The 19,827-nt window shown below is 38.3% G+C and overlaps 1 protein-coding gene across 2 annotated transcripts; it reads left to right on the forward strand.

Moving 5' to 3' along the window:
- Positions 1–45: 45 nt before the first annotated feature.
- On the forward strand, positions 46–14,938 carry TATDN3 (TatD DNase domain containing 3). Of its 2 annotated transcripts, none has more exons than XM_080649388.1 (10): positions 46–168; positions 1,977–2,009; positions 2,904–2,977; positions 3,184–3,268; positions 7,653–7,715; positions 8,626–8,735; positions 8,894–8,949; positions 9,952–10,064; positions 13,005–13,085; positions 14,538–14,938. In XM_080649388.1, the coding sequence occupies exons 1-10, from the start codon at positions 103–105 to the stop codon at positions 14,679–14,681; spliced, it is 825 nt and encodes a 274-aa protein (XP_080505514.1). In that variant the 5' UTR covers positions 46–102; the 3' UTR covers positions 14,682–14,938. The 2 variants fall into 2 exon arrangements, with proteins under 2 accessions (XP_080505514.1, XP_080505515.1); XM_080649389.1 differs by having other exon boundaries at positions 13,008–13,085.
- The last annotated feature ends 4,889 nt before the right edge of the window (positions 14,939–19,827 follow it).

The following is a 19,827-nucleotide window of genomic DNA, read 5'->3' on the forward strand; positions in this document are numbered from 1 at the left end:
GAGGAAAGTGCCCGGGTGCAGCCGGAAACTCAGACCGCCGCCGCAGCAGGGTTCCGGGCTGAGGCTGCGCGGGCCGATTCCAGAGCTACGCAAGCCGCGGCGATGGGGGCGGTGGGCGGAGGGCTGGTGGACTGCCACTGCCACCTTTCCGCCCCGGACTTCGACCGCGTACGTGAGGGCGAGGCGGGGCCGTGGGAGCGGGGAGACCCCCGTCCTCCTCCCCCGTACTGGTCTGGGCTATCTTTGCTCTCCTTTCTTAGGACGGAGCCCCAGACTCACCCAGGCCGGTCTGTGGCCGGTGCGACTTGCTCCTGACTCTCCATTTAACCGCAGTCGTACTGATCTTTCTTTCCGATCCCGAAGAGCCTAAGCCCTGTGTCTCCTCTTCCATTTGTTGTTGCCGGTTACCGGAGTTCTTCCCCTACCTGCGCTTGGCCCAGCTGAGAATCCACTTTTCCCGAACGAGGGCGTGATCCCATGCAAACAATACACACACAAGATCAGAGTTACGAAGTGTCTTACCCGCTATATTGGAAACCAGAGGCTTATCATAGAGAAGGAAGAGCGGAGTCTCTTTGGCGGGGGGACGGGGCAGCCAAACAGAAGATGGGTGTGGGGCAGTGATGACCGCTGGCCGGTTGACCTGGCACATTCATGCTACCAGATGCTGGATGGAGCGGCATGAGCTAGAGAGAGGCATGAAACCAGACTGAAGAGATTTGCAGGGATCGGTGTGATGGGTCAGTAAGAAGTTTGGGTTTCATTAAATCAACAATGCGAATCTTGTCTTTTTTTTTTTTTTTTTTAAGAGAATGACAAGATCTGATATCCATTTAAAAACTTTTGCTGATGTGGGGCAAACAGAGGAGAGCGAGGGTGGAAGCTAGAGGAGCAATTTGGAAGCTTCTGCAGTATGTAGACACGAGGTGATGGTGGTTGCCGGGGAGTCTGAGAGAAGCAGATGGATTGAAGGTATATTTTAGAGATAGGATCTATGTGCTGGGGGATTGGATGTGGAGAGGGAGGGAAAGAGAGGATTTGATGCTATAGGGAGGACGGTGGTCTGTTGACTGAGCTGAGAGAAGACAGATTGAGGAGGGAAGGCGGAAGGAAGAGGTTTGTTGGGGAGAACATAGAGTTGGCATATGTTGAAGCCTAAGATCCATATCGTCATTCTTTTTATTTTTTTTTTAAGGTTTGTTTTTTTATATTTTTCTTTCTAGTCATTCTTAAATGTGAATCTTGGGTTTTGGAAAGAATTGTAGGCTGAAGATAACAACTGGGGACTCATTAGCATAGTAATGAATGACATTTAAACCCGTGGGTAAGATCACCTCAAGTGAGTACAGAGGGAGGAGCAGAGGGTCCTGAAGTCAGATAGAGGAGAAAGAGCCAGTCAAGAAGACTGAAAAGTAGCAGCCAGTAAAAGAGTGGCGTCTGCAGGTGAGTGGTGTTGCAGGAGCCAAGAGTGGAAAATATTTCGGGAAGGGAGGGGTGGATAAGTGAGGAGCTCCTAAATGCTACTGAGGGCTAAGTAAGAGACAGAGACGTGCCCTCCACAGTTGACAATAACAGTGTCCGTTTTAGTGGAGTGGGAAAATATGCCCAATGTCACTAAGAGAAAGAAAGAGGAAAGGAAAGGTGAGTCAGTCAGTGTAGGTTCTTCACATTCTACCACACTGTTCCTTGCCATCATTGTCATTCTTTACGGTGCCTCAACTACAGTGATATACACAGCCAAAGAGCAGCTACTTACTTATTCATCTACAATAACTGTGATAACCCTCCTACAAAGGTGTGTCTGTGGTTCCCTGTCTTTGGACACATAAGAATTGGAGGCAAAGAAATGTGGAATTGGAGAAGTCTGGAGCCAGCTTGCTCCCTGCAGGCTCAAGATCAACCATCCCACATAGGAAAAATAAAATAAATAAAATAAAATAAAATAAAATAACTGTGATAACTTGTGCTTATTTTAGGATCTGGATGACGTGTTGGAGAAAGCCAAGAAAGTAAGTCAATATCTATAATTGCCCTTTTTTTTGTTTTTGTTCTAGATATGCTATATTGATGCTTCAGTAATAATAAGTTGCATTTATTAAGGGTTTACTGTGTGACTAGTACTGACCTAAGCCCTTTCTGTACATTATTTCATTTAATGTTTCACAACAACCTTCTGAGGAAGCTTCTATTTTTTAGCCAACTATTTATTGCCCATTTTGTAGACGAGGAAATGAAGGCCTACAGGCTAACTTGTCCAAAAACATACCGCTAGTGAAATGATACAGACAAGATAGTCTGAATCGAAACATGTTCCCCCAGCCATCAGACTTACCAGCAATATCAAACAGATGATCCATCTGTTGGTTCTAAAATTAACATTATCCTGGGGATTTTGGAGAGATTATAAAAGTTTTGGGAACCATTTTGATTTGTTTGAGAAAAATTATTAATTTTTGGAAGTGTTTATAAAATTCATTATCACTAGCATTTCGTGGTATTTCCCAAAGTATTAGTTTAGAAGTAGCTGCCAGTATATTTTTATATTCAACCCTCTTTCACTATGACATTAATTAGGAGTGTGGGCTTTGGAGTTACACAGGCCTAATGATCTTGGGCAAATCATTTCACTCCATCCAGAATTCTGTCTCCTGGCCTATACAAGGTTTTATAGCAATGCCACCTCATAAGGTTGTGTAGATTAAATTGAGGTAATGTTCATGTTCACTGAACACAGTGCCTGAAACATAGTAAGTACTCAGTGATAGCCATTATGATTATACCGACAGCGTATGGATGAGCAAGAATAACTAAAAGCACAGAAAACTTTATAATTTTATTTAATTATATTGGATGTTATATTGCTCGAGACTCTAGCTATTCTATTCTGTTCTTTTTTGCTTCAGGCCAATGTTACGGCTCTTGTGGTGGTCGCTGAACATTCAGGAGAATTTGAAAAGATTATGCAGCTTTCAGAAAGGTGCTACTTCTCATTAAGAAGTTAAAGAGTTGCTAATAAGGATGCAGTTATGATGTCATGTTCATGATATCAAAGATTATCCATTTTTAAAGAGAATGAGAAGAAAAATATTAATATAGCCCTAACAACTATTTCCTACTTATTCTTTAGAGTAACATTGTCTGCTAGTCTAATACTCGGCTTCTCAATTCATTCTACACTGTTAGGTATAACGGGTTTGTCCTGCCATGCTTGGGTGTCCATCCAGTTCAAGGACTTTCACCAGAAGACCAAAGAAGTGTCACATTAAAGGTAACAGTAACAGTCAGATAAAACAAGAACCATAGAACATGATAATACCTTTGACTCGGTAATTCTTCACTTTCTGATTTATAGTGCAAGGCAATAATCTAAAAGAAGGCAATGCTACCTTCTTTCCCAGAGATGTTTGTTGCAGAATTATTTGTAATAGAGAAAAAGGGGGAAGAGCCTAAGGGTTCAGAAATAAAGGAATAATTAGTTAGCTTGTAGAGTATTAAATATAATGCATTTATTAAAAATGAAGACTATCATATCAATTGACGCAGAGAAAACATTTGACAAAATCCAACACCCTTTCTTGATAAAAACTCTTAGCAAGAGGGAATAGAAGGATCATACCTCAACATCATAAAAGCCATATATGACAAACCCACAGCCAGCATCACACTCAGTGGACAAAAACTAAAGCCATTTCCCCTAAAAACAGGAACAAGACAGGGATGCCCTCTCTCACCACTCCTGTTCGACATAGTGCTGGAAGTACTAGCCATTGCTATCAGACAAGAAGAAGAAATAAAAGGCATCCAAATTGGAAAAGAAGAAGTAAAACTGTCCTTACTCGCAAATGACATGATACTGTACATAGAAAACCCTAAAGACTCCATCAAAAAATTATTAGACTTAATAAATGAATTCGGCAATGTAGCAGGATACAAAATTAACACCAAGAAATCTATGGTATTTCTATACACCAATAGTGAACTTACAGAAAGAGAAACTAAAAAAGCAATCCTATTTACCATTGTACCAAAAAAATTAAGATACCTAGGAATAAACTTAACTAAAGAGGTAAAAGACCTATATGCAAAAAACTACAGGACACTGAAAAAAGAGATAGAGGAAGATATAAACAGATGGAAGAACATACCATGTTCATGGACTGGTAGAATCAACATCATCAAAATGTCCATACTACCCAAAGCAATCTATAAGTTCAATGCAATTCCCATTAAAATACCAACGGCATATTTCACAGACCTAAAATGAACTCTCCAAAAATTCATCTGGAATAAAAAAAGACCCCGAATAGCCACAGCAATCCTGAGAAAGAAGAATAAAGTAGGAGGGATCTCAATACCAGATATCAAGCTGTATTACAAAGCCACTGTTCTCAAAACAGCCTGGTACTGGCACAAGAAGACATACAGATCAATGGAATAGAATAGAGAACCCAGAAATCAACCCAAACCACTATGCCCAATTAATATTCGACAAAGGAGGCATGAACATACAATGAAATCAAGACAGTCTCTTCAATAAATGGTGTTGGGAAAATTGGACAGAGAGATGCAAATCAAAAGGACAATGCGGTACCATCTCATACCTGTCAGAATGGCTATCATCAACAAATCAATAAACGACAAATGTTGGAGAGGATGCGGAGAAAAAGGAACCCTTGTGTACTGCTGGTGGGAATGCAGACTGGTGCAGCCACTGTGGAGAACAGTATGGAGTTTCCTCAAAAAACTGAAAATGGAACTCCCATTTGACCCAGTAATCCCACTTCTAGGAATATATCCCAAGAAACTAGAAACACGAATCAGAAAGGATATATGCACCGCTATGTTCATAGCAGCACAATTCACCATCGCTAAGATTTGGAAACAGCCTAAGTGCCCGTCAGCAGATGAGTGGATTAAAAAACTGTGGTACATCTACACAATGGAATACTACGCTGCGCTAAAAAAGAAGGAATTCCTACCATTTGCAACAACATGGATGGAACTGGAGGGCATTATGCTAAGTGAAATAAGCCAGTCAGAGAAAGATAAATATCACATGATCTCACTCATCTATGGGAAATAATGAACAACATAAACTAATGATCAAAAACAGATCCAGAGACAGGGAAGCATCGATCAGACTGTCAAACCTCAGAGGGAAGGTAGGGGAGGGTGGGGGTAAGGGGGAGAGATCAACCAAAGGACTTGTATGCATGCATATAAGCCTAACCAGTGGACACAGACAACAGGGGTGTGAGGGCATGGGGGGCGGGTTGGGAAGGTAATGGGGGGATGAGGACAAATATGTAATACCTTAACCAATAAAGAAATTAAAATGCAAAAAAAAGAACATTTGCTAACCAAATTTAAAAAAAGAAGAAGACTAAACGATTTATGTAGTAACATGGAAAATGTTTGTAGTATAATATATGGAGAAAAGCAGGATACAAACGGTTTATTCACAATGAGTGACATCATGTAAAAATATGTCCTATAAACAAAAGACAATAAAGAAAAACAGAAATGATAGTAGTTGTGACAATCTTGTAGAATTACATGTGATTTGTTTTTACTTTTTTTCCCATCATATTGTTATATTGATTTGGCAGAAAGGTGATAAAGTATCCAGAGAAAGAAAGATACAAATTCATAGATGCACTACTGTGAGGGAACACTTGAGCTCAAGTACACAGTATCTTTGAACATTGAACCATCCCTATAGGAGTGCTCTTGATCTACTAAACTGCATGGCTTTCAAACCCTCTCTAAACCATGAGATATCACTGACCCACCATAGCCAACATGTCTTATATTTCAGACTTGACTCCTGACTCAGCATTGGGGAGATGCACAGTTTCTTGAGTGCTTTATTTATTTATTTTCAATATATTTTATTGATATTTTACAGAGAGGAAGGGAGAGGGATAGAGAGCTAGAAACATCGATGAGAGAGAAACATCGATCAGCTGCCTCCTGCACACCTCCCACTGGGGATGTGCCCGCAACCAAGGTACATGCCCTTGACCGGAATCGAACCCGGGACCCTTCAGTCCGCAGGCCGACGCTCTATCCACTGAGCCAAACCGGTTTTGGCTTGAGTGCTTTATTACATATTGGGGTCAACAGCCTCATTTTGAAGGAGTGAAGACTTTGTGTTACCTATGAATAAAGTGATGAGGTCCATTATTTTTTGTAATAATGAATCTGTATCCCTGCATTTGAATACCCTAAGTACCTCTACTTATTTTGCAACAAAATTACGTTGTTTGCAACAAAATTACATTGAATTCACTTCATGTAAAAATAAATACTTAGCCAAAACTGGTTTGGCTCAGTGGATAGAGCGTCGGCCTGCGGACTGAAGGGTCCCGGGTTCGATTCCGGTCAAGGGCATGTACCTTGGTTGCGGGCACATCCCCAGTGGGAGGTGTGCAGGAGGCAGCTGATCGATGTTTCTCTCTCATCGATGTTTCTAGCTCTCTATCCCTCTCCCTTCCTCTCTGTAAAATATCAATAAAATATATTGAAAATAAATAAATAAATAAATAAATAAATAAATAAATAAATAAATACTTATCCTGTAACTCTCCTGAGTTGTTGATGTGATAAAATTTCCCCAGAGAGTTACAATTCCAAAAATGTTGGGGAATCATAGCAGAATGGCATTTGTTTCAGTTATGTAGGGATTTATAGCAATAGGCATTCATTTAGTAGTCAATCAAGTGTTTACTGAGCTCCTACTCAAGCACTTTAGAGTAACATCCCTCTCACGGAGGCAGACAATCAATTAGATATATGAACAAGAAAACTTTCGGTAGCGCTAAGTGCGTTAAAGATAATAAAATAAGATTATGTGATAGGAATTGTGGATGATAGTTTTTAGATTGTGTAGTCAAGGAAGGCCTGTCTGAGGCAGTGACATTTGAACTGCAACCTGAATTATCCTCAGAGGTACCTTGCAACTTACATATCCTGAGACTACAATCTTCAAAGTATTTTAAAAGAAGCAGATTTTCTACATATTTGCCTTTCCCTTGTCTGACAAGGGAAACCTCAGAAGGCAAATTCTCTAAGTGTAATAGTAATATTATGGAAACTAATGGTACACAGTTACTTCAATGACTGAAAGACAAGCACATATATGATACTTAGTGTTTATATTGTTGAGCCTGTAGAACAAAAATAGGCTAAGCAAGATTATGAAGACAAAAGAAATCAGTACAGAGAGTACAAAGAGTGTATGGGATTATCACTATTACAAACTCACAAATCAATGATAACCTAAAAGGAAAACATAACATAATGCACTCCCCAAAACTCACAAAGGTGCTTTCTTCTCTCCAGGAATTTCAGCTATTCCAGGAAACCAGATCAGTCCTAAATGCCAGGAAATGCCTCCTAAACAGAAGGAAGTGTTTAAGTGTGAATCTTCATAAACAATTTCATTCCTATGACCTGAATAGGTATGGGATACTACCCAGATACAAGTGCTCACCGTTCTAGGGTTACTATTCCTAGTTCCTCAACTGGTTAAAGGAGCAGAATATGTGTAAAGGACCAATACAGCATAGTGCCTGGCATTTAATAGGTATTTATAAAATATCCGTTTCCTTCTTCTTCTGTTTTAACAAATATACTTTGTTTTCTCCCAGGATTTGGATGTAGCTTTGCCCATTATCGAGAATTATAAGGATCGATTATTGGCAATTGGAGAGGTAAACACCCATTAACTGATCAAATGACTTCTAATTCAGACCTTCATGTGATATATGAAAAGAACCCTTAATTCAATTGGTGATTATAACTGACTTGGATAATTATGATCACCCCATCCAGCTGAATAATAACTTATCAATACTTCCTCAGTAAGCAAAAGAGCTTGGGGATGAAACAATAGAAAGCCTCATCATAGGCTTATATTAATACTTTATTATCATTTCTATATACTATGCTGTTTTTTCGCTTAAATATAGGTCATCTTAATAGTTAGTTGAAGTGGTATATACAAAGCATACTTTAAAGAGGCTAGTCAAAGAACATTTTTATTAAATAATTTACAGTTGCAAAACATTTTTATCACTTGGTAATAAATTCCATTTCTAATTAAAGATAAAGATAAAAGATAAGAATAACAGTTAAATTCAGAATATAGGTTATAACAATGTATGCCAAAATATATCAAGGAAAGCAGCCATTTATAATCTTTCCCGTCTGCTGTGATGACCACATGTAGCTGTTGAGCACTGGAAATGTGACTGGTCCAGACTGAGATGTGCTCTTAGTATAAAACACACAAAGGATTTCAAAGTCTTAGCACCCCAAAGAAATAATGTAAAATAACTCAATAATTTTTATATTGATCATGTGTTGAAATAATGCATTACTGTATAATAATGATAATGTTTGAGGTATACTGGATTAAATAAAGTCTATTATTAAAATTAATTTCACCCATTTCTTGTTAGGGTTTTTAATGTGGCTGACTAGAAAATGTGAAGTTTTATATATGTGGCTTGCACATATGGCTCCCATTATCTTTCTCTTGGACAGTACTGCTCCATAATATGACTTTTTGGATTCATTAAACCATGACAAATGTAATTCTGTTTGACTTTTCTGTTATAGGTGGGACTGGATTTCTCCCCCAGATTTGCTCGCACTGATGAACAAAAGGAAGAGCAAAGACAAGTCCTAATCAGACAGATCCAGTTAGCCAAAAGACTAAATTTGCCTTTGTAGGTTAATTAACCATCTTTCTATATTAATATCTATAGAGCAAATTAAAATGATTCTTTTGAAATGGAGCTCTATATTTCTTTTTCTCTTAATTACTTTAATAGGACAAAATAATGTCACATTAAGTACTTAAAAGGAATTTTTTGTTGTTAAACAGAAATGTTCACTCACGTTCAGCTGGAAGACCCACCATCAGCCTCTTAAATGAGCAAGGTATTTAGGTTCCTGAGACAAATGTGCCTAATGTTTACGTTTGGTAATTCCAGTCCATCTTCTCATAGAACAGGCCATGTTTTAATATGATTTCTTAAACGGAAGGAAATGGGGGAAGCAGGAGCAGGGAAAGGGGAAGTCAACTAAAGTGGTTTTACAAGTCAGTCTACTTTTACACGGTTTTCAGTGTGATTGTGATATTTATAATCATATGCCAGGGTAAAACAAACAAAAAATTGGATTAAGTAATTTATAGTCCTAAAATAAAAATGTATCTTATAGCATTACTTTTCAAACTTTTTGAAGTGATACTAATATATACACATATATACTTTTTTGGTATTAAAAGTATATATGTGTATACACTGGTCAGTCTTGACCCACTAAATTGATTTCATAACTCACTTGTGGTTATAACCCACTAACAGTCACACCTGCCATTCGAAAAACTATCAAATAGTGAAGTAAATGTACTTGCCTACGTCTAGAAAGCAAGGTATTTCCCAGTGACGAGTGCTGAACCCTTTGGGATCCCTGAGAGCATGATTTTTACGCAGGCTGAGCAGCCATTCTTTAAGAACTGGAGGCGATTTTATGAAGCTAATGCTGACTAGTCAATTTGTGACTCATTTAGCTCCCCTTTTCCTCTTCCACTAGCATTCTTGCTGAGGACTATTTGCTTAAAAACCTCCTATTAGGAACAATAATCCGACAGTTCACAAACTTCTGGAAAATGTTTGGTGGTATAGGAAGATTAAATAATAGTTTAAAATTGTATATTTCAATTGTATTTAATAATTTTATTCTGAAAGTTAAGAATGTATTATATTTTTATTCTACTGTTTGAACACTGTATATTTATCCCTCCTTTAGAAGTCATAGGGCCTCATATTTATATCACAGTGACCAAATTTCTGATCTTCACTGTTCAATTTGATTAATGGAAAAACCTCTCATTGAGGAAATAAATTGGATTTCTGATTTATCTTTTATTTTTGAGAGGTGCTGACAAAGTGCTGCTCCATGCATTTGACGGTCGGCCATCTGTAGCAATGGAAGGAGTAAAAGCTGGGTACTTCTTCTCAATCCCTCCTTCTATCATAAGGAGTGGACAGGTAAATTCTTTCATTAAACTTCAACCTATATTTTGTGAAATACACTTTAAAATAAGAGCTTTTATATTTTATATATAATATAAAATATATATTTGTATATGATGTATATTTTATATGTAATACATATTTATATATAACATTGTGATGTTATTCCAGTTACATTACAAAAATCAATCTTAGGTCCCTACCTTATGTCAATATCATATTATCATGATTACATTAGATTTACAGTAAGTTTTGAAAACAGATAATATGAGAATTCCAATTATTTCTTTATTTTCAAGATCATTTTGGCTATTCTAAGTCCCTTGCCTTTCCATCTACATTAGAATCAGCTTGATTTCTTAAAAAAAAAAAAAAAAAAAGCTGGCTGGGATTTTTATTGGAATTACATTGAATCTATAGATCAATTTGGGAATAATTGATATGAACACACTATACCTCTTATTTAGATCTTTGATTTCTCTCATCAATGTTTTATAATTTTCAACATACAAATTCTGCACATATTTTGTTATATTTATCTCTAAGTGTGTCATATTTTTCATTCTATTTTAAATGGTACTGGTTTTAAAATTTTAGTTATCAATTATTCATTGCTAGTATACAGAAATATAGTTGATTTTTATATATTAAACTTTTATCAAGTGACCTTGCTGATTATTCATTAGTGCTTGATAGTGTTTTATAGATTTTTCAGGATTTTTTTGTAGCTAATCATGTCATCTTTGAATAAAGATATTTACTTTCCCCTTCCAATATTTGTGCCCTTTATTTCTTTTTCTTGCCTTATTTCACTGGATACAGCTAGTAGAATGTTGAATAGAAATAGTAAAAGCAGAAATCCTTGCCTTTTTCCTGATCATGGGAAAACATTCATTCCTTTACCATTAAGTATACTATCAGTTGCAGGTTTCTTATAGGGTTTAAAGAAGTTCCTTCTGTTTCTAGTCTGCTGAGTGTTTTTATCAAAAATGGATGTTGGATTCTGTCAAATACTTTTTTGACAATATATTATCCTTTTTATAGTTTCTTAGGTAGAACCTTAGATTATTTGAAACCTTCCTTGTTTTCTAATATAGATATTTAATGCAATAGTTGCATTAGCACTAACCACATATAGTTACAATCCACAAATATTAATTAGATTGTTATAATGAGGCTTTGCTTCTTCTAGTATTGATATGGTCATAGGTTTATTTGTGATCTTTGCTGTATTTTCACTTTCTTTCAGTTCAAAATGTTTTCTAATTTACCTTGAGACTTCCTCTTCGACCATGTGATTATTTAAAAGTGTATTATTAATTTCCAAATACTTAGGAATTTTCCTGATATATTTCCATTACTGATACCTACTTTAATTTGACTGTGTTCAGGAAACATTCATTGTATGATTTCACCTCTTTTAAATTGGTTGAGGTTTGTTTAATGGCCCAGAATATAATCTATCTTGGTGAAGAGAACATACACACTTCAAAAGAATGTGCATTCTGCCATTATAAGATGGAGTATTCTACACATGTCACTTTATAGTCCAAGATTATTTTTATTTTTCCTACTTTTAGCTTTTGTGGAAAAACTTCTTATTTAGTAGTAACCTTTAGCTGTGGCATGTTTCTTTTTCAAAACTAAAATACATTTAAAGATAGTATTTGTACATGATAGAAAATTGAATCACTTCAGAAAAGAACAATTACATATGTGTCCTTATTCCCCCAAAAGAACAAATTTTAAATTAATCCAGATTCTACAACTCAGAAACAATCATTGTTAACATTAATTCAGATAAAATAAGAAGATAATCTTACTCTTTTTGTTTTGAGTTAGCTTCATGGGTATCTAATTATATCAATAAATATGGACCTATCTCATCTTTAAAATGATTGTATAGTATTTCATAATGTGGATGTACCATAATTTATTTAAGCATTACTTTAAGTAAAGGTTAGACTGCTTCTAATTTTTCACTGTTATAAACAGTGCCTGAGTGAATACCTTTGTACATCATACATATGCACACTTGTGCAGTTTTTCCTCTAAATGAAATCACTGAGGAAAAACTGTACCTTTTAAATTTTTGGTCAAACTGTTACATTTTCTTTAAAAAATTTATGCTAGTTTAACTTTTATCTACCAGCAGTGCATAAGCATACCTATTTCTGTGTCTCTGAAATTTTAGTCTTAAAACAATTCATTCTGAGAGATCAACCAAAGGACTTATATGCATGCATATAAGCCTAATCAATGGACACAGACAACAGGAGGGTGGGGGCATGAATGGGGGGTGTGGAGTAATGGGGGAATAAGGACACATATGTAATACCTTAATCAATAAAGAAATTTTAAAAAACCAAAACAACTCATTCTAATAATATTCCACTCTGCATCATGTGTCTCCCTGACATTTTTTACTTTAACAGTGCAGTGGCAGCAAAAGAATTATGTTCTTGGTATAAAACTCATTGGTTTCATTGCAATCCTTATAACCCAGACAGAAAATTAAAAATAAGAAAATAAGACCATCTACCACCTAATCTAAAATGTGCATATGAACTTTGGATTTATAAACAGAAAGCCTGAGTGGCTTAACGTGAACAGTAGAAAGAAGCACTGAGTGTGGTGGAGAAAGCAACAGAAGTCCCTTCCTTAGATCATTGAGTGGGATGGTGATATCCGGTGTCTGACTTCCTTGCTGGGGGTGCTATTGGTTACTATTCCCTTGGTCCCTGGAGTCTCTGGATGATTTTTGGCAATGAATGTTGCTATTTAAACCTGTTAGTAATAGAATGAGAACATAGAGAACATGTATCAATTGAATATTGAAGTTTGGATTTTAAGCTCCTGCAGAGTAGAATGCATTAGCATGTGGGTTTAATGTTCTTTTTTAAAAATTCTTTATTACTTCTGTTTTAAACTTACTAGCTTTTTCTTTTCTCTAAGAAGCAGAAACTTGTGAAACAGTTGCCTTTAACCTCCATTTGCCTGGAAACAGATTCACCTGCACTAGGACCAGAAAAACAGGTAAGTCATTTTCTGTTTTCCACATGATTTAGATCAAGCATGTAAAACTCGCAGCTGGCAGGCCGCATGCCTCAGCATGCCTTCGGCCCGCCAGCCGCGAATTTCACATGCTTTAGTTTGTATCTCCCATTTGAGCTATTTTTGATTTATCTGTGTTTCTCATCACAGTGTAAGTACAATGGAATCCCATTTTAATGCTAGGTTGAGAGGTTATATCAACTTAGTTTCAGGACTTTTCTAAATATAATTGTTATGCCCCAAAGAATATTATTTGATATAGACCATGTCCTCACCTATGTGATAATGAAAGCCAGACCAGTATAGCAAAAAGCTCAATGTCAAGAATCAGAAAGACCTGGATTCAAATCCTGTCTCTGCTACCCACTAACTGTTTGACTTTGAGCAAGTTATTAATGTCTCTGAAATGTTCTTCCCCTATAAAATGTAAGCAAAATAGTAAATACTTTGAAGTATAATAGTGAGAATTAAATGGAGTAATGTATCTAGCAGTATCTGGTATATAGTAAGATGCTCAATAAATGTTTATTTTTCTCCTTTTAATTAGATTGTTATAATGAGGCTCTATTTCTTCTAGTACAACTACTATAAGTGTATACTATTCCAGTGTGTGAATCTGCCATAGTATATTTAACTTGATATTGTGATTTGGGTTGTTTTCAACACAATTATATCTGATGAATGTTATCGGGTTATTTTTCTTAAACTTAATAGATATCTTATTCCTCTCAATATTATCATCCTAAGTAGATAACTTAATAACAATAATACATTTCACCAAATCTAAATGTACAATCTAAATGATTGTAGATGTACCTCTGTTTTGTGACCATTAGAATGAAAAAAAAAAAAAGTGCCAGTTATACAATGACATGTCATTGAATCTAAGTAAAATATGTATCAATTTCAGAGATGTTAAAATAGGGGGGGAAATACATCTTCGACTCAGTGAAGTACCAGTACATATCTGTTTAGCCTTCCAGATATGTACTGGTACTTCTTGAATGTGTACGATGACATTTCTTGAATCAAACTGTAATGTATGTAGCCTGTGAGGTGAAGGGGCCAAGCAGTAGAACAGTGACCTTTACAATCACTCAGTTGAGCAGTAAACCAAAGGACAGCTAACCCATCAGTCATACAGGTTGCCAAGTGTCCACTGTTTGCAGACTACTAGATGCTGGGGCCGCAACGGTTAATACCCCACGGCTCTTTTCAAGAGCAACATAGACTTACAGTGTGTAGCTATAGCTTTTAAGCTGAAGTTCAAGACTTTCTCCCCTTATTGCCTTCCACCATTCCCCCACCTCCATTAAAAAAAGAACTCATTAGCTGTGTTTATCAACTCATTTTCTTCCATTTTATCTACAGTCTTCAAGGATTGCTTCTTTCGACAATCATGTTTGATTTAATGTCTGCTTTGTTCTCTTTCAGGTACGGAATGAACCCCAAAACATTACCATCTCAGCAGAATATATTGCCCGGGTGAAAGGAATCTCAGTGGAAGAAGTTATGGAAGTGACAACACAGAATGCATTGAAATTGTTCCCCAAGCTCCAGCACCTGCTCCATAAATAACTTCAAAACCAAATGAACTGAAGGGGGCAGCATTTGAGAAAAAGAAATGTTCTAGCCCTAGCTGGTTTGGCTCAGTGGATAGAGCGTCGGCCTGCAGACTGAAGGGTTCAATTCCTGTCAAGGGCCTTATGCCCGGGTTGCCCCCAGTAGGGGGCATGCAGGAGGCAGCCAATCAATGGTTCTTTCTCATCATTGATGTTTCTATCACTCTCCCCCTCTCCCTTCCTCTCTGAAATCAATAAAATATATATTTTTTTAAAAAGAAATGTTCTGATGAATAGTCTGAACTGAAGAAACCATTATATAGGGATAAAGAAGATTATAATTTTAGAGAAATATTTGTCATTTGTTATTGTTAATCCTCACCCAAGGATAGTTTTCCATTGATTTTTTAGAGAGAGTGGAAGGGAGAGGGAGAGACAGAAACATCGATGTGAGAGAGACACATTGATTGGTTGGCTCCTGCAATCTCCTCGGCCAGGGCTAGGGATCGAGCCTGCAACCGTGCCCTTGACCAGAATCAAACCCGGACCCTTCAGTCCACGAGCCGACCCTCTATCCACTGAGCCAAACTGGTCAGAGCGAGAAATATTTGTCTCAGAAAGAAAACGGAGCTTGGAACCTGAAACCATGGGTTCTAATTCTACCTTGCACTGCTTTTCAATTAATGGAGTCTTAGCAGGAGATTGGGAAACACTGCTGCTTCTTACCTTGAACCACCACATGAACTGAAACCATTTTTTTCTGGCAAGGGTGGCTCCCACAGGTAATCATTTTCTAGTTTTTCTTGCAACCAGGGCACTGATAATATGACCCACCCTAAATTTTGAATGAAGTGAGTCACATGAAGAAGCCAGGACTGAGGGTGGCAGTATGGCAGCTTGGTGAGGTTGGCATTGCTAGCTGCAGGGTCTGTGCCCACAGGCTGTGTTAGTAGAGCCTTTATGCTTCTAGTTCAGTGGTATGAATTGTTTTTTCTACCCTCCTGGAGATTTTACAAACTATCCATTACCCTTCAGTAAATTCATTTTCTTCTTAAATTAGCCAAATTTAGTTTCTGTTGCTTGTATCTTTAAGAACCCTGCTTGATGAGGAAATTCATACCCTGAAGAGGTTATCACAAAGAGACCATTAGGGAAAAGAAGGAAAGAAGGAAGGAAGAGAAGGAAATCTGAGACTCATTATAGTGCCTGGATCACTTTCCAGGCAGCAAAATACCAGTTAATTGTAAGGGATAAGATACTGCCAGTCCATAGCAGATGGTGATCAATGTTGTGAAGGCATGTTAAAAAGATATTCTGTGGCAGAAGGATATGTGTTGATTTGGGGACAGCCCAAAGGGTTCACTGCATTGAACATTTTTATTCTTTTTCTTCACTTTTTCTGTATTTGTGGAACCTCTTACCTTATGAGGCAGAGCTCATCTTCCACTGTGCCTGGCCCTTCCCTTTGGACACATCTTCCATGCCAGCAAAGAGATGCAGCTTCCTCTGCCCGGGCCTGCAAGACCCTCTCCAGGGAAGAGGCATTGGGTGCTGGTAGCTTCAGCAGCAATGGCAGGCCATGCCTTCGCCTTTTCTGAGTACCAGGGATGCCACAGAGGGCCATCCTGCACAGGCATTAGTGGCCTTGACTTGGGAACTCACCGCAGACAGCTCTGCAGGGAGGCGGAGCAACAATGGAGGGAAATGCCTTTCTGCCCATCCCCCTATGTCTACTGAGGGAACAGGTGCATCAACAAATCGGAAACACACCTGGGAGGGGTGGAGAGGTGTCTGGACTTAACTATGGTTTCAGGTAGGGTCAGAGTCCAAAATTGATAGTTTTGTGACTTGGATTTTCTGTTTTTAGCCTGAGGCTGTTATGAGGTGTATAGAGGAGGACCAAGTAGAAACACCTAAGGGGGAGGCGGAGGGAGAGCTTCCATGAGAAGGTGGTATTTAAACGAAAGTTAGCCAGGTGAAGGGGGGTAAGAGAATAAAGCGGAGAGCCACAAATAGTTCCATAAAATCAGAGGTGCATGAGGGAGGAGGCAGAAGAGGACGATAGAGAATTAAGATTAGAAGGTTGTTAAGTGTATTATACATAACCCGACACTCATTTACTATGTATTCATTCCCTGATTCATCTTAGAACGAGCCGAAGACATGATGCTGTGTTTGGTAGTCTTTACGTGGGCTGCTAAGTGTTGGGAGATAATTCTCCATAGGTCTCACATTTCTGTGTATCCCTGGGGCAGAGACACTGACAGCTTTTGTTCCAGATTATCTTTATTTGAGAGAGAGAGAGAGAGAGAGAGAGAGAGATCAATTTATTATTCCACTTATTTATGCATTCATTGGTTGATTCTTGCATGTGTTCTAACCAGGGATCAAACCCGAAACCTTGGCATATCAGGATGAAGCTCTAACCAACTGAACTACCCAGCCAGGGCCCAGATGATCTCTTCAAGGATGTTTATATAGCCAAGGGCTTTGGAAGACAGATAATGTCTCCCACTGAAGCAGAGGGCAAGTTTATTTATTCTACAATATAATAAAGGGCATCTATTCCTCCAGTCAAAAGTTGGGTTTCTTTCTTTTTTCTTTTGTTAATTCTCACCTAAGGATATTTTTTCCATTGATTTTTTTTTTTTTTAAGAGATAATAGGAGGAAGCGGGGAGAGAGAAAGAGACAGGGAGACAGAGAGATATGAGAGAGACACATGGATTGGTTGTCTCTGGCATGTACTCCAACGGGGGGCTGGGGATCGAACCTGCAACACAGGTATGTGCCCTTGACTGGGACTCAGACGCAAGACCCTTCAACGAACAGGCCGATGCTCTAATCATTGAAAAACACCAGCCAGGACAAAGGTTGGGTTTCCTAAGCGCAGAGACTTTCAGCTGTGAGGTAAAGCCTCTGTGTGTATGGCATCTGTCTGGAAGACTTCACATTATTTGGGGCCAGGTGGGGGGTAGAGGGGACAGAGGGTACCAATCAGAACATGAGGCTTGTGCTGCTTGCTGTTGTGGAAGAAAGGGCCACATGCTAACCGGACAAGCTCAGGGAAGGCCTCCATGGCAGTCTTGCAAACTCAGAGACCTAAAGTAACCACAAAGGATGGTCTGAAATTAAACTTTAACTAAAAGCAGTTATGGTAGGTAGTTAATCCTAGGCCCATATCTTCACTGACACGGTCAACCTTTACCTTAACTGAGCCTATCTGTCTTTTTGCATCTATGATAACATATCTTTGAAATGTCTGAGTAACTTATAACTTCCCTTTTTCCGGATCCCTTGGGGCACACAACCTAACGTGCCTGGGAGCCAGGACAGATGCCACAAATTCCTTCATTGTTATTGTTATCATGTTAATTGTTGACTGTTAACTATCCTGCACCCACATAAATATGTGTCCATCATTTTACTTTTTATCCAATCCCAGAGGTCCATCACCCTCCCCTTTGCTTTCTCTAACCTACCACCAATGGATTTCATGTAACCCACCTACATCCCCTCCTTTGATTGCAATGTATAAAAATAGATTAAAATACCACCATTCTCTAGTGGTTCTCAACCTTTCTAATGCCGCGACCCTTTAATACAGTTCCTCATTGTTGGAGAGTGGGAATTTCTGAGCATGCTTACTACTACCATTCCAGAGAGGCCATGGACTATGCCCCAGATAGAGTTGTCAGTGCTGACACCAGGCCAGGCCTTGAGATATGGTCTCATGACCCCTTCCCAGCACGTAGGCCTTCTTTCATAAAACACGGTCAGCTTTCTGAAGAACAAGATGACCCTGTGAATAACATGGTCGTCAATGGCATGATCCTGACGTTGCTTGGGAAAAACTGTTTTGTCTTGGGTTACTTGCTCTGCAAAAACAGGATGTGGTTAATGTGCTTAAAAGTGGCCCCGCACAAAGGGTCGGGGCTGCTCTCTGGACTCCCTGCGTGGGTAAAGGCAGAGCAGTCGCCGTCCGGCTGGCCGGCCAGCTGGCTGGCTAATAAAGGCTCCCTAAATTTTAATTTGGTCTGGGCTCCAGTGGTCATTCACTCACGCTCGCTCCACAACACTCATGTTGTGGTGACCCCCAACCATAAAATTATTTTCGTTGCTACTTCATAACTGTAATTTTGCTACTGTTAATGAATCGTAATGTAAATATCTGTGTTTTCCGATGGTCTTAGGCTCTACAGCAGCGGTCGCAACCCACAGGTTGAGAACCGCTAGCAGGGTCGCCTAAGAGTCCCAATCCATTGAGATACTGCCTTCCAGCAATTGTCGACAGTTTGGCTCAAATTAACTCACAAAAATTCTTTACAGGTTTTTACATTAACACTGTGCTCTGAGCAATAAAGTCCTTCGCCTCTGAACCAAGATTCTTATGTCTTCTGTCACTAATGCTCGTGAAACTGTGGCAGACTAACCCCTTCATAGCTCTTAACACTGGAAGTTTTGTTTTGTTCTTTTTTTTTTTTTTTTTTTTTTTTTAGAAACAAAAAATTAGCTTTGGGCCTGGCTTTTTAATATATACCCTCAGGTTCAATGAATCTTACCCCACTGTGCCCTGGTGCAGTCCTAGCTGAGATAGGGTTTTAGGCCAATTAACTGATACATATCCTTTCCAATATTAATATACTTTGGCTTGTGAATCTGAGCTTTCTATGGAGGGAAATGGCAACCAAATAAAAGGTGAATATTTCACTGATATAAATACAAATGCAAAGCAGCACCTGGGTTCCAAGCCAAGTAGTACCCAGCTAGCCATACGGAATAACAGGCTATTGGCTCAAACTGCAAAAAGGAACACAAGCCACATCAAAACCTGAAAATTAGTCTGCTATCCAAGAAGGAATGACACAGATAATTCTAGCAATGCTCACTTTGGGGATGAACGATAAAATAAAACAAAAAGCTCCACCTTGTTAATCTCTCAAGTACGTACTTAATCAAATTATCAAAATCCTAGCTCTGAGTTCATGCAATTCATGAAGCAAGTTGTTAACTTTGAGGACTTTAGCTTTCTGCTTGATTAGTGGGATTGGTCAGCATACTCCACCACTTTATAGAAACAAACAATTTAAACATTTTAAATTAATAAAGAGATCACTGTAAAGGACCTTTTAGGTGATACATATTTCAAAGTATCTTTTTTTTA

The sequence above is a fragment of the Plecotus auritus genome, assembly GCF_963455305.1.
Source record: "Plecotus auritus genome assembly, chromosome: 12".
In the NCBI taxonomy this organism is placed as follows: Eukaryota; Metazoa; Chordata; class Mammalia; order Chiroptera; family Vespertilionidae; genus Plecotus; species Plecotus auritus.

Excerpts from the sequence above, each read along its gene's own strand:
- TATDN3 (XM_080649388.1), top strand. The coding sequence starts at position 103 with ATGGGGGCGGTGGGCGGAGGGCTGGTGGACTGCCACTGCCACCTTTCC. Across the intron at positions 3,269-7,652 it reads AAAGAAGTGTCACATTAAAG|GATTTGGATGTAGCTTTGCC; the intron begins GTAACAGTAACA and ends GTTTTCTCCCAG. Across the intron at positions 10,065-13,004 it reads CTATCATAAGGAGTGGACAG|AAGCAGAAACTTGTGAAACA; the intron begins GTAAATTCTTTC and ends CTTTTCTCTAAG.